We start from the raw sequence: 14,637 nt of genomic DNA on the forward strand, positions 1-14,637 counted from the left end.
CCTATCCCCATTTGTCCCTGCACCACCATGTGTCCTTGCACCCCCTGTCTATATGTGTGCCTCCACCCCCACAGACACCCACTCCCCCATCCGGCCCTGCACCTCCCTCCCCTGTGTGGCCCTGCACTTCTACTTCCATTCAGCTCATTCCCCAGTTTGCCTTCCCCCACTAGCCCTTCTGAGCCCCCATCTGACCCCCCAGCAGCCTCATGCTGTCTGTCTTCCCATAGTCCCTGTCTCCTGACCTGGCCCCACAGGCCCTGTGAAGAAGGCAGGCTTTTTCTCTTCCCTAGCTGGCAGGGAGCTGCTGCTCTGTTCTATCGCCACAGCGCCCTCTGGTGGGCAAGAGGCAGAGCTGCAGCAACTTTCCAGCAGAAGCTTTTTCTGTGCAAAAAAATAAAAATATGCATGGCATTAATTATGCACACATGCAGTGGCGCGGAATTCCCCCAGAAGTAGCTCTTTATACTCTTCTACAGAAGAACCGGTGACAATAGATAATAAAATAGGATGGTTTGTAAAAGCTCTGATATACAAGTTAAAACAAATGGAGCTACATCTGGAAGCACTTGATAGTTGCTTGTAAAATAGTTTTCTACCCATTTCTGTGCACTACCAGTAAAATACTGTGAAAAGAATACAATATTTTGCATATGAAGGGGTACATGCTTGACCCAATGCTGGGAGATTTTGCTCTGCAGCTACACTGGCTCAAAGGGCAGCTGAGCACTGAAGCCCTGAAGAAACTGAGAATATGCCCTTAACATTTGCCTTGTTCTGACTGGGAGTTATTAAAGAAAGAGGGATATGCCTATGCTCAAATTCTGAATCTACCATTGAGCCAAGCCTGCCAAAAGCTTTAATGTGGGAATGTATTTTGCATGGTCCTTAAATCTGAGTAACTTGCCGTCAATGAATCATTATTGAAATATTAAGCCTTTAATGTATAGCCTACAGCAGCTTAAAAGACAGACAACACAGTGATTATTATCTGGACTATTTTTTGGAAGTATGTGTTTCCGTTTGTCAGAATCCTCCAGTGATGAGATTAAAATCAGCATTGTTTTTGAAAAAGAAACTATCAGAATCAGTAATTTTAAAACCAAAATTTATGGTTTTGGGGAAATAAGTTACTAAATTTTATATTAATATAAGTGTTACATATATTTTATATTAGTGAAAACTATTTTTGTTTGGAATTCACTCTTTCCCTGTAGTATTCCTAACCCAGGTGGAGCAGCTTTTTGATAATGCATGAGAACTGGAACAGGAAACTGATTAGAAACTAAGATGAAACTGACTAGTCTATTTTCACTCTCTGAGCTGAGTGAAATGCCAAAATAAGAAAACAGTAGATATGGAGAAATGGAGAAAAGTGAATTATAGTTACTAAATTCTTTTAGTTTTAATAACCAAAGGTATTGTAATGATTTTTTAAAATTGTATTAATGTTCATCTGACAGTGTCATTTGTGATAAGACTCTGGACACCTTTCTCCAGAGATCTCTCATGTTTGTTTTAAAGTCCATTGTTTCTCTAATTCTCTGTTTCTGGCAACTTATTTGCCACACCTTCTTCTTGCATGAATAGTCACAATCTGGTAGAGGCACAGCAAGGTACCAAAGAGTTTAAACAGATATCTCCAGAATTGTGAGTCATAGTCACTATTACAGATAAGTTTTCAGAGGTTGAGGATGGACTTGAAAATTCGACTAGCCCTTTTTGCATCTCACTTTTATTTCAGTGTAAGCTTCCCTATCCAGGTGAGAGTAAAACAGAAGAGCCATTCACAGATTTGTTTCTTGTATGTGATTTTTATCTCTTTGCTGGATGGCTGGGATACCTTCCCCACCCTCTATCCTTTTAACGTGCTAGGAAATAAGTTGGGACAATTATTTTTAATTAATCTGAATGTTTTGATTCTTTTCAGTTTTCCTTTTTCCAGATGTGTTACATTTCTGACAGAACTGGCATGTGAAAAAAAATGTATTTTTCTTGCAGGTGAACACTGAACAAAGCTATGAAGGTAAGTGTGATTTATACAATACTAGAAAATTACTGTAATCAAAAAACCAGGAATGTATCAGCCTTCTTACTGAGCTGAAATCATTTAAATTTAAAGTACATACATGCAAAGAGCTTGGCATATCTTACTGCTTCAGGTTACAAATATTCCTAAATGGTACTTGTGTTGCACCCTGTTATTTATTGCTTCTTAAATAGAAAATATTCTCTCCTAATGTCCATTATTAACTCTCCATTATTAGGACTCCCTTGGTATGAAGTTAGAACACTTTGCCATTAGTTTCTAGAGCTGTTCTTGTCATCCTTCCTCTCTGCTCCAGATTGAAAGCACTTTGCTTTATTGTGAACTTCAAATAGCAGCTTTACTTCTTTTGCAATTACTTTTTAATCTTAATTGAGTTTCTTAACAGTTTTCTAAGAACAGCTTTAACTGAGGCAAGTTGTTTAGTGCATGTGGTAAACTAATACACAATCCACATAAGATGAAAGGTTATAATTGACATCAGGAAGCATATGAGGACATCTTGAACTGTAAGCTAGAGCCATTTGTCCTCAGAACACTGAAAGAATGATGTGGTATTACACTATTGTGCACAATATTTTTGAAATGTCTATATTATATGATTAGGGTATTTACAAATGAGGCCATTTTTGAGGGAGATCATATAAAATGGGTTTTAAGAAAGGGCAAATGATTGGCTAACAAGGGTTACTAGGACCTGATCTCCACTGTGATCCTCTAGCCTCATTTACACTTCTACAAATTGAGTGCAAAATGGGTGGAAAATGCTACCACCAGCATGAGTGCAAAATTCAGATTTGGGAGCATTTTACACCCACTTTGCTCAGGTATAAATGATGACACAAAGTTCAAGACAGCGGAGAGTCAGGTCCTCAATATCTAATTATATCAGTCTAATTATATAGCACCTTCCATTCTGAATAATCATAAACTGCTTTTGGACTTATCATTTGTACTGTAGTAGTACTGAAAGGTCCGAGTCAGGATCAGAGTCCCTTTGTTCTGAGCACTGTCCAAAGGCATAGTAAAGAGTCCCTATCCCAGTGAGTTTACAATTAATTTAGGACTAAAAACAAGTGAGTGTAACTAACAATAGGAAGGAGCATGGGAGGGAGGACAAGGATAATTGTGATAAGAAAGAACAGTTACAATAGATTTGCCTTTTATACTGTTACAGCATCACACAAAGGATATAATTCTGGCCCCATTGAAATCAATGGCAATATTCCCAATGACTTCAGTAGGGTCAGAATTTCCCGCGACATTGAGAAGAACATGCCAGGTACCCATGTGCTGTATTTTTATAATCCACTTTCTCACACTGTTCAAGCATAAAAAGTTTCACATCCTTGATATCTCTTGCAGGAGTTGCCTTCCCAGAGAGTGAGGAAGAATCCATTTTTAGTTTAATTTTAAAATCCAATAAAGGTAATCAATTTAAAACAAAATCCAGTGAATCTGTTTCTTATGATTCTTTACATGAGCTATCCTTTATAAATTTAGCAGGACTAGGAAAAATCCCTGGAAAGATTTGACAGAACCTTGTATTGAAAGTATGAATCAGTTTGTTTAAATTACATTGTATTATACAGAACTGTTTGTTCTCAGATTTCTCCTTCTTTTTGGCCTTGGGTGTGCACGCCTTGCTCCCAGTGCTGTAAGTAGAGCTACGTGAAATATCAGCAAAATCCCCAAACCACAAGGAAGTAACCTGGTTCCAGGTTTTGTTGCAAAATGGAAACTCAGACCAGAGTAATTGAAAAGTTTGCTCAGGTTCACAAATCTTGCAAGCATAAAAGGGGCTCCATTTCAATTGAACCCAAGTGATACTCTGTTTAGCTATGAAATGGGGCAAAACCTATGGCATTGAATATTTTTGGATCCAAATATGAAACTAAGCGGTTTGGGCTTGAATTTTTGGGGTCATTCATAGTTACTGGGTCTCAAACACTGCTAGTTACGAGACCTGAAGTCAATGTCATTTTTAATTTAAACTTCAGAATCTTATAATTAGAGATCAGCCTGAGCCGTGAAGCTAGGATGCATGCCTGATTTCGGACATGGACTTCCCAGACTTCAAAGGTGTTCTGAATTGGGTTATAGGGTCAGGCCTATTCCTACTTCTAATCCTATGAAAATACACCCAAACTGTACAGACTGCAAGTCTGAAGCTCTGTTAGTGGGTTCTTGTGACATTAGGAATCACCTGTGATCTGTTCTCACATTGGCAGAACAAGGCCCTTGGTGGAACTTCAGTCACTATATGTACAGTAGGATACCCACGGTTCTGTTTTTTAAGTATTTTTTAACTGACAGTAACAGTTATTTTTTTCATCTACATAGGCAGCAAAACCCGTTTATATGAAGGTGACATTACCCCAAAAAGACATCGCAATGCCATAGTCTGTCCATTTAACTGGTGCTTTTGGCCCAAATCATCGAATGGACTCGTCATCATCCCCTATGTCATCTCTTCTTCCTACAGTAAGATTTCATTCTAACATTGCTAACATGGGTGAGGAGTTGCCAACTAGCAGCCTCCCAGGCCAGTTTATTCTGCCCATGAAGAGCTATTGAGAGCATGGGACTTGTATTTCAGCATGGAACGTTCAGCACAATGTTGTGGCTGCATTAAGAGTTGCACTAATTAATGTTCTGCTGGCTCTGTCAAACACCTTCCCATAGGATAGAATGAATCACTGGAATACTTCTTCCCCATTCCCACACCTCATCCCCCCCTCCCCCACACACACACACCCACACCCACACGAGAGAAGAGAAAAAAGGCAACAATCTCTCCCTCCCATCAGCCAAGAGGCGAAGGGGAGGAGGAGAAAGAGGGAAAAAGAAGAGAGATAGGGAGGTGAAAGTCCTCTCTTTTCCAGATGCCAGGCCAACGCTTGTGGGCACGGAGTAGAGGAGAGAGCCAAGAGATGCCCTTCCTCCCAGCCAGAGGTGGATTAAGCTTTAATAGGGCATGGGTCAATCAGGCTTTCAGGCCACCCCGCCTCCAGTAGACATCCACCAAAAATCTGTAGGGACCTCCTGAGGAAGACTTTCTCCCAGCCTCTTCCCCTTGGCCAGATGTTGGTGAGTGTGTGGTAGGTAGATTTTTCTCCTTCATCCTGACTCCTCTGCACAAACTTATCTTTTCTGTAGATCACTCCTAATGCCACATGTAGCAATTGGGCTCTGAAGCTGGCCTTTTAAGACAACATATGCAGTAGGTTGTGTGGGCTTTACTTCACACACAACTGCCCCGCTGTTACCCTCCTAAGGTTTCCACTTCCCTGGATGCCAGAAGGCCAACGATGGGACACAACTTTCCCTCCAGCTCTGACCATTCTTCCTCCTTTAGAGGGCTTCCCCCATGCTAGGTGTTAGAGCTAGGTCTCAGCAATTCCTTTTCCCCTGTCCCATTTGACCACAGGGAGAAGGAGGTTTCCCAGTTCCTTCCTGTGACCTCCCACATGGGCATACGAACACTCCAACACTACTGGATCTTTGTGCTGAGCTAGCTGATTGGTGCCTAGTTTCCTGTACTTGCTGTTAGGCAATAGGAGCCAAGTGAGAAACAGGTCAGTTAGAGATAAGGCAGATAGACCCTTGGGGTGAGCTGCTGCTCTCACACCATCACCATGGGTGATGGAACTTTGCCACCCAGGGCTCTATGGTCTCAAATCCATAGCTCCTTCTTAAGTCAGGGTCTGGGCTATGATGCTCTAAAGATCTTGCCTTAGAGCCTGATGTTGCCGGTGCTGTGCATAGGGAGTCCCATTGGAGTCAACGGGAGCCTTGTGTGCAGAGCACTTTCAGGATCAGGCCCCTATTTCACCATTGCAGCTAGAATGTTTGTTCATTTATGTAAATATATTTGTTAATGAGGTGCAGCCCTATGGCTTCTGGCAAGTTGTTAGTGCCACAGAACTAGGCTATTGCTGCCTTAAAGCATCTCTCTCTCTCTGTCTCACACACACACAGAGGTGTGCTAATGACTCCAGTTTATATTAACTAAGCACTATATCTATTCCTCCCCCAGCTCGTGAGGAGAAAGCTCTGATTGTTGGTGCCATCCAAGAATACGAGACCTTGACTTGTATTCACTTTGTAGACCGCACAACGGAAACTGACTATATATATATTTCTCCTAAGGATGGGTAGGTTCCAGTGCACTGAGTCTGTCGCTTTTTGATTTATAAAACTAATTGTGAGTACTCCTAGACATGAGGGGCTACTCATTGGCTTGATCCAGAGCAGATAGAATAGGCATTAAGCAATCAGATCTTCCTGACATTGTTGATGCACCTCAGTCTTGATCTGCAGCCCCCCTGCTATTCCAGTCCTACCTCTCCCCAACAGTTTAGCCCATAGGCCATGTATCTTGGCATATGGCACCTTCTGCTATTCCTTTCATGCTTACACCCCAATGCAACCAAAGAACCTCACTTCTGACCTCCAGCACCCCTGATGTTATAACAGAATCTGATCCCTACAGACTCCCATTAACTTCAATGGACTTTGGATCAAGTCACTATTCCTGACTCAAAGCAAGCATAGACCTGGCCCTTCTTGAGTAGAGACAGCCAGTGAATTGGTTAGTGAAGCAGGTAGAAACTTTAACAGACTTGTTTTCACTTGTGATCTAAAGTGGGATTTTTACCTATCTCTCTGGAGGTGAGCGTTCCTAGGTTGGCTTAGTAACTGTGACAGGTACTGCAGTTTCCACATGCTGTTCACAGCTCACACATTTTGAAGGGTTTTTAACAATTTCTTTCTTCTATGGATTCTGTTCAAGAGTAAAATTATAGCTACAAACCAGCTCAAAGTGCACACTAATGTTGGCTGAAAAGTCCAATCACTGGGCAAGAATTAAAAAAACCAAAAACTCCCACAGGAACAGAAAGATTTTGCTAGCCAGCACAGGTGATTATTTCTGCAGCAACAGCCCCTGAACCAGTCATCTGTGGATTGCAGTTAGGGTTAGCACCAGCCTTTGGGTTTCATCAGCAAATTCTGAATGATATTCTCTCATTCTCTAGCTGCTGGTCTTACTTTGGAAAGGTTGGGGGCTCCCAGGTGGTGTCGGTGCGCAAAGGGGGTTGCATGAGAAAAGGAATCATTCAGCATGAACTAAACCATGCACTGGGGATGCTGCATGAACAGAACAGGAACGACAGGGACAAATATGTAGTGATTTCATGGCAGTACATTAGTCCAGGTATGTACCATATTATATTATACTTGAACTAGTTTGACCGAGAGAGAGAGAAATGATATTAACTCAACTGCTCTGAGGCCTAAAGTATTATGTTCTGAACCTGTAACTTTGCCTCAAAGTAAATTCCCCACGCTCAGGGGCTGACTGTGCAAGAGTGTAGAGCTGGCCTGCCTATTAAGTGCCCAGAAAAAGGTACAAAAAGTAAAAACCAGTTTGTAAATGTCTCATCCTGATGATCATTTGAATATGGATTTACCTAGCTCTTCAACTCTGTGTTTGAAAATAGAAGGACTGCACTGTAATTTCTTGGCATTCTTTATTCTATTTATTTATATGGCCACCATCACCATAGTATCATCCCTCCATTAACACCATGAGAGGCAAAGAAATATTATTAGCCCCACAACACCCTTGAGGCATAGGCCCTGACTCCGTGGGTGCTGGAGCACCCATGGAAAAAAATTAGTGGGTGCTTAGTACCCAGGGGCAGCCAGCTCCCCTCCAGCCACCCCAGCACCTCTGACCCGGCGGTGGCCCCACTGATCAACTCCTCCCCCTCCATCCTAGCGCCTCCCACCCGCCGCAGATTAGCTGTTCCATGGAGTGCAGGAGGCGCTGGGAGGGAGGTGGGAGGAGTGGGGACAGGGTGTGCTTGGGGAAGGGGGCGGAACTAGGCAGGAGGATGTGGGGCGGGGGTAGAGCAGGGGTGGAGTGGCGTGGGGTCAGGAAAGGGTGGAGTGGGAGTGGGCCCTGGGGTTGAACGGGGGTTGAGCACCCCCAGGGAAAGGAAGAAACTGCTGCCTGTGTCGTGAGGTAGTGAAGTGCTATTATTCTTATTTTACAGATGAGAAACTGAGGCACAGGGTAATTAAATGACATACAGGAATTCTGTGGCAGAACTAGGAATTTTCCCTTATATCCTGAGTCCCAAGCCAGTGCCTTAACTTCATGGCCATCCTTCCCCATTCAATATGAACATGCAGAGAGTTTAGGTAACCCACAGGTCAGAGTGTGTTACACACCCCATCTGTGCCCAGTCCACAGACAATATGGGCACAGAGGTGGATGCAAATCACATACAGTACTGACTAGTGGGTTGCACATATAATGCCAGATACACAAATGTAGATGTCTGTAACCATACATCTAAAGCATATTACCTTTTCATTTCAGTATGTGATTGTCTCTTACTGCAAAGTGTGAAGGATGCTATGTTGATTTGATGTAGAAGTAGAAATTGTTGCTGTGCTGATTTAGTTTGTTACTGGACTATGATTCACCTTTTAAAACATGATGTATTGTAACTGACAGGTGATTTTTATCACTTTAAACCAACCAGAGCTAATAACCTGGGCCTCAAGTATGACTATTCCTCCGTGATGCACTATCACAGGTAAGAGAATGAGGTTAGGTTGATATTGCATTATCAAACACTGATTGGTTAGTAGCATCTGAACTGTAAATATAAAAAGGCAATGTTTAATTTAAAAGTATATTTTTCAGAATATTACACTCAACAATAGTCCAAATTAAATAACTCTGCAGAGTTTTGAAGGTAAAACAATGGAACAACTCAGTGAACTTCTAAGTTGTTATTCTTCATATCACTACAGATTTGCTTTCTCCAATACGTCTGGAAAGGCAACCATTACACCATTCCCTGATAGCACAGTGCCCATTGGACAGAGGTTTGGACTGAGTAACCTAGATGTGGCCAAAATCAATAAGTTATATGAATGTGGTAAGTAAGCCCAACATTATTCCTTATTCATTTTAATCCACTCTTGTGCTATGATCTCATGCTTTAAAAATAAATGTATTTTGTACAGTCTCTGAATGGAGCAATACAATCAATATGCAACAGATTCCAGGCCTGTGAGTTCATGGTGCAGATCTGTGGATTAGTTGGCATATACTCCCCTAGAAGATGATTGCAATCTGTGATAAAAATGGGTGAAATGTGAAACCCAAATGATAGAGCAGCATTTAAAAAAATGTAATTGCTCATCATATTGGTTTTTGCAAATCAGCTGGGCAGTTAGGGAGAGCCCGTGTAGAGATCAGACATTCGCACATATCTGTGCAGTAATGCACATTTTAAAAGCCATTTGTGGACATGGATGGCATTTCTGGAATGACAAGAGGTAGTTCCTCTGGAAAAAGTTCCAGGATGAACAGGGATGGAAGGAAAGATCCTCTGGAATAACCAGCCAAACAAAGGAAAAATCAAAGGCCCCCTGCTCAACACTGTTTAATTTAAGCATATAGAGCAGTGGTTCTCAACCCACAGGCTGCTTGAAGCCCAGTCAGCACATAGTTGCAGCCCATGTGACATCCTCAGGGCCATACAGGTAGTATATATATCGTGTGGGTGCATCCCACATAACGAGCTGCATATGACAGGTTTCAGAGTAGCAGCCGTGTTAGTCTGTATCCGCAAAAAGAACAGGAGTACTTATGGCACCTTAGAGACTAACAAATTTATTTGAGCATAAGCTTTCGTGGGCTACAGACCACTTCATGCATAGAATGGAACACAAAGAAAGAAAGAAAGAAAGAAAGAAAGAAAGAAAGAAAGAAAGAAAGAAAGAAAGAAAGAAAGAGCTGCATATGAGGCCCACAATGGTAAATAGGTTGAGAACCACCAATATAGAGGATAGCATATAGAGGTAAAATTCACCCCAGTGCCAGTATGCAAACCTCTGCACATAGAGCTTATGGGAGACTTAGGTGGTGCATATCTGCCCTTTTGTTGGCCCCATGCACAGTAGTGAATTCACTCTGGAAAGTATACATAGTGCCAGATCCACCCTCGGTCCCATAACAGCTTGTATGGGTAAAGACTTTGGCAACAGATGGCTGGGGGGAGGCTGCAACAGCAGACAGCTGCTGGGGATTGGCCCAGGCTAAGAATGTGGTACAGCCAGGTTGGCCGAAGGATGCGTTGATTCAGTAGCCTTCATCAATAGGGCTTTTCTGTAGCCCCAGAATATTCCACAGCTGTTGTAGCCTCAGCCATCGACTAAAGCTGTCCTCCTCAAGAGGAAAACCCTGATAAAGTGTTGCAGCTTCATTACTGGCCACCATGCCTCATGGTGAATCCTCCCAGTGGAACAGAGCGGGACCAGGCTAGCATATGGAGATGTCATTTCTACCACCCTACAACAGGTTGAGTGAATGTGCCCCCTAGTGGTTATAGATAATCAGAAGGAGACATTCCCTTCTGGATTCCAACCCTTTGTAAGAAGTCAAATTAAACTGTCCTCCCTTACATGTGTTTCCATATCAGACTCATTACTTTGTCTGGAAATTAAGAGGGTGTATATCATACCGAGCACTTAATTCTATTATTGATTTTTCTGTGCATCCAGTATCATTAAGATCTTTTCATTCTCCCCATCCCCAGAGATCCATAGTACTTTGCTCTCTAATTTGACTGGAAGTTTTTCCTCTACTATCTACCGGTCATCATACCCAAAGAATACCAACTCTGTATGGCTGATTCGTATCCCAGCAAACAAAGTAAGAAGTGGCTATGGAATGAAATGCTCTTTGCTGACTGTTGAGGGCTAACTGTGCAATTGGTTTCCAGGAGCTCTTATAAATGAAAAATGAACTTATTAGATAAACATTTTAGATGAAATAGTTTTACTTGAGCAATTGAACTAATAATAAAATCAACCCAGCTGCTAGGAGTGAACTGTTGGAAGAGTTGGAGCTGTGTTGGTAAATCCTTTCATGATCTTTTCTCCAGATTTTCCTGCAGTTTAATTCCTTATATATCCAGTCCTCCTCAGACTGTGCTTCCAACCATATTCTGGTTTACGACGGAGGCAGCAGGAGAGACACTGTTTTTCTGAACAAATTGTGTCGACCAAAGCAGCTCCCCTCAGTAGTGTCTTCTGGGAACATGATGCTTGTGGAGTTGGTCAGTGATGGCACCACATTGCCCAAATTTAAGGCTTCTTACAGTTCTGGTAAGTCTCCAGTTTCTCCCAGTAAGGCCTGAGACCATGTCTGACAACTTTCATTTATGCCTCAGAGCTGTGGATGATTATTTTAAATCAAACGCAAGACAAATGACATTAAAAATGTTCAAGTGATGATGATGCAAGGCGTAGCCATTACAATGGGATGGAAAAAAATCCTTCAGTAGGTGTATTTTGTGCAGGCTGCTCAACCCCTCTTTATACTGCTAGAGTGGCATAAGGAGGCCTCCTTGTAAGGCATAATCCATGTCAATGTGTGCATAGGGTTATGTGTCTGTGCGGACATCTCTGCGTGGGAATCTGTGTGTGTTTGTGCATAAGGGGGTCCACATGTACATTTAATCCCTTTTCTGTTCCCAGTGCAATGTGGCAAGACTTTTACTGCCATGAATGGGAAATTTGAGTCTCCACTGTATCCTTCTCACTATCCTCCACTAACAGACTGTGCCTGGATAATGATAGCGCCAGAAGGATCCAAGGTGAGCTGAGGTTACCTGCTGTAGGGCTGCCCTGGAGATACAAGCAATGGCAAATCAAATGGATTCTGCTCAGTAGAATATCCAGCAGCTGTTTGGAATGTCAAATTATCAAACTGGAAGGGCATGCTTCTCCTCTGTGCCCACTGAGAACCTCGGCGCTGCCCCTGGTTCTTCTCTGCCCAATCCAGGCACAAGTTAAAGCTGCAAAAGGGGCACCTTTGGGTTTACTACTCCCAGAAAGCCTTTCACCGGTGGAGAATGAGGCATAGCAGACCCTTCTTCTGCCACCTACCTTCCCCTTCTCTCCCCACCCCTAACTTGCCCTCTCTTTTTCTACCCTGGTTGGTACACAGGCAGAATTCTCCAGATAGTTTCTCCAGCTGATTTAAGTTCATTTTGTATGCAACCTGTCTGGATTTAAAATATCTGTGTAAGAGGATTGGTTTCAGTGGGCACAGAACTGAGAGAGAACATTCTTGAACTTGCCTTTTGCAAAGAAATTGAATAAAATTGTGGGGAACCGCACCTACTTTGCAGGTAGGGGATCATCACCTGCCTACCAGTGCAACAAATGGAGGAAGGCTTGAATTTTCTGACCTGTTTAAACATCATCTACTTTTTTAAAGTAAAGCCAAACCAGACTAATCTTTTTGTGTTTCTAGGACACACAGGGGTGAAAAGAACAGGAGTATTTGTGGCACCTTAGAGACTAACAAATTTATTTCAGCATAAATTTGTTAGTCTCTAAGGTGCCACAAGTACTCCTGTTTTTTTTGTGGATACAGACTAACATGGCTGCTTCTCTGAAACCTGACACAGGGGTGAGTGAGTTGAGTTAATGGCAATTTCACCAAGATATAATGAAATATTGCTGGAATTTTCCAGATAGTAAACCAAATTAATGCAGATCCATACATCTCTATCTCCAAGACTATAACAGGGCTCAAAAAATAACTAGATAAGTTCATGGAGGATAGGTCCATCAATGGCTATTGGCCAGAATGGGCAGGGATGGTGTCCCTAGCCTCTGTTTGCCAGAAGCTGGGAATGGGCGACAGGGGATGGATCACTTGATGATTACCTTTTCTGTTCATTCCCTCTGGGGCACCTGGCATTGGCCACTGTTGGAAGACAGGATACTGGTCTAGATGGACCTTTGATCTGACCCAGTATGGCCGTTCTTATGTTCTTACAGTCTCCAAAGGGGACACATTAGCATGCTGACTTACCACCTGTCAGTGTGAGCCCATCAAGTCTCACAAGCAAACAGGGCTGAGCCTAGTTAATATTTGAATAGGAGACCTCCAAGGAAAACTCAGGAAAATGCAGGAACATAAGAACATAAGAGCGGCCATACTGTGGAAGTGGTGTTGGTGACTCAGTAAGTAGCTTTCACTCCTCTGAGTCAGAACTGACCTGTTGCCACAGCATGGTGTTTGCTTTGTGGATGGCGATGCCGTCTTTCAGATGAAATTTAACATTGAGGTCCAGACCCCCTGTGGTTACTAAAGATCCCATGGCACATTTTGTAAGAGTTGGGCCATTAGGCCTTAAAATCTTGAAAACAAGCATCACCTCTTAAGGGCTCTGAGCCAAAGGATGACAACCATGTTAAACTAGCTCCCAGCTCTTTGCTTCTCTCTGATCTTTCATCCCTCATCACGGCTTCTGAATAAACCTTCTCAGACTTCTCTGATGCCCCATTCCTCCAACCTACCACAGTGTCCTCTCACGTCTGCCCAAACTCTTAGAAACTGGCCAGTCCTGTAGAGTTAAAACCCCACAGGATTAGCCAGTGCACATAAGGTTAGCATTGGTGACCTGTCCACGTTTCAGCTTGAGTAATTACATTCTAGTCACCTAAATATCTTCACCCATTGGATATGGATTCGCCCTCCTTTCCTATTACAATTGTACATATACAGCTGTTGTGCAGTGGAAAGCAGTTGCTGTGGTGCACCATCAGTGATGAGTGTAAGGGATCCCTTTGTATAGTTTGGGATGAAAGGGACTATCTAAATATTGTTGTTATTTCCAGTAGTGCCCACATTGTGCTAGGCCTGTACAAATGCTAAAGGCCCTGCCTAAACAGCTTGTTCTTGGATAAATCACCAGCTTACTCCTGCAGAGAATTTGGCTCATTATTAATTGAATGTTTTCCGGCGCCCTAACCCATCCAATAATATCTCAACAGGCTGCCATTAATGGCTGTATGATTCACAGAAATGATGCACTGAGAACATAGTGGAGATGTCCACTTTGCTTGTCTCTCACTGACAGATATCATTGACTATATTGTCCTTCCTTCTGGAGGATTCGTTTCAATGCCAACATGACTACCTGGTTATTTACGATGGAGGTACAACCACAGCCCATTCTGAGGGTAAATACTGTGCGAATGACATAGTTCCAGGCTTCATCTCCTCTGGGAACTCAGTGCTTGTCCAGTTCCACAGTGACTACTTCCTGCAGTATCTTGGATTCCAGGCTGAATACTCATTCAGTAAGTATGAAGGCAGTAAGGAATGCAGTGTAATCTAGTAAACTGAGCATGGGGTTGGGGGCCAGCAGCCCCTAAATTCTAACCCAACTCTGCAGCTGACTCACTATGTGACATCAGGCAACATTTTCAAAGCCTAAAGTTAGGCTTCCCCTGACTTCAGTGGGAGCAGGAGGTATTTAGACCTGGAAATCAGGCGACTTATTTCAATGCTTGAATATGACTCTAGGTGCTTTATTTCTGCCCAAGTTTGAAAATGTTGGTCTTTGGCCATAACCTCTGCATCTGTTTCTCTATCTGCAAAATAGGTATAGTAATGCCTGCCTCGCACACAGGAGGGTTGTGTGATTTAGCAAGACAATCTTTGACAATATAAAGCTCTGTGCAATACTAGTATTACTACT

General features: G+C 42.7%; 1 protein-coding gene across 1 annotated transcript; it reads left to right on the plus strand.

Annotated features, from left to right (window-relative positions):
* The first annotated feature begins 1,694 nt into the window (after window positions 1–1,694).
* On the plus strand, window positions 1,695–14,274 carry LOC135877765 (astacin-like metalloendopeptidase). The gene is made up of 13 exons (XM_065403317.1): window positions 1,695–1,763; window positions 2,002–2,026; window positions 3,225–3,329; window positions 3,413–3,475; window positions 4,391–4,531; window positions 6,087–6,204; window positions 7,087–7,265; window positions 8,577–8,658; window positions 8,879–9,006; window positions 10,672–10,787; window positions 11,020–11,242; window positions 11,615–11,733; window positions 14,014–14,274. Exons 1-13 carry the CDS (start codon window positions 1,695–1,697, stop codon window positions 14,272–14,274), a joined length of 1,629 nt encoding a protein of 542 aa, XP_065259389.1.
* The last annotated feature ends 363 nt before the right edge of the window (window positions 14,275–14,637 follow it).

Source organism: Emys orbicularis, chromosome 4 (genome assembly GCF_028017835.1).
Source record: "Emys orbicularis isolate rEmyOrb1 chromosome 4, rEmyOrb1.hap1, whole genome shotgun sequence".
NCBI classification, from domain to species: Eukaryota; Metazoa; Chordata; order Testudines; family Emydidae; genus Emys; species Emys orbicularis.

Excerpts from the sequence above, each read along its gene's own strand:
- LOC135877765 (XM_065403317.1), top strand. The coding sequence starts at position 1,695 with ATGGACTTGAAAATTCGACTAGCCCTTTTTGCATCTCACTTTTATTTC. Across the intron at positions 1,764-2,001 it reads GTGTAAGCTTCCCTATCCAG|GTGAACACTGAACAAAGCTA; the intron begins GTGAGAGTAAAA and ends TTTTTCTTGCAG. Across the intron at positions 6,205-7,086 it reads TATATTTCTCCTAAGGATGG|CTGCTGGTCTTACTTTGGAA; the intron begins GTAGGTTCCAGT and ends CTCATTCTCTAG.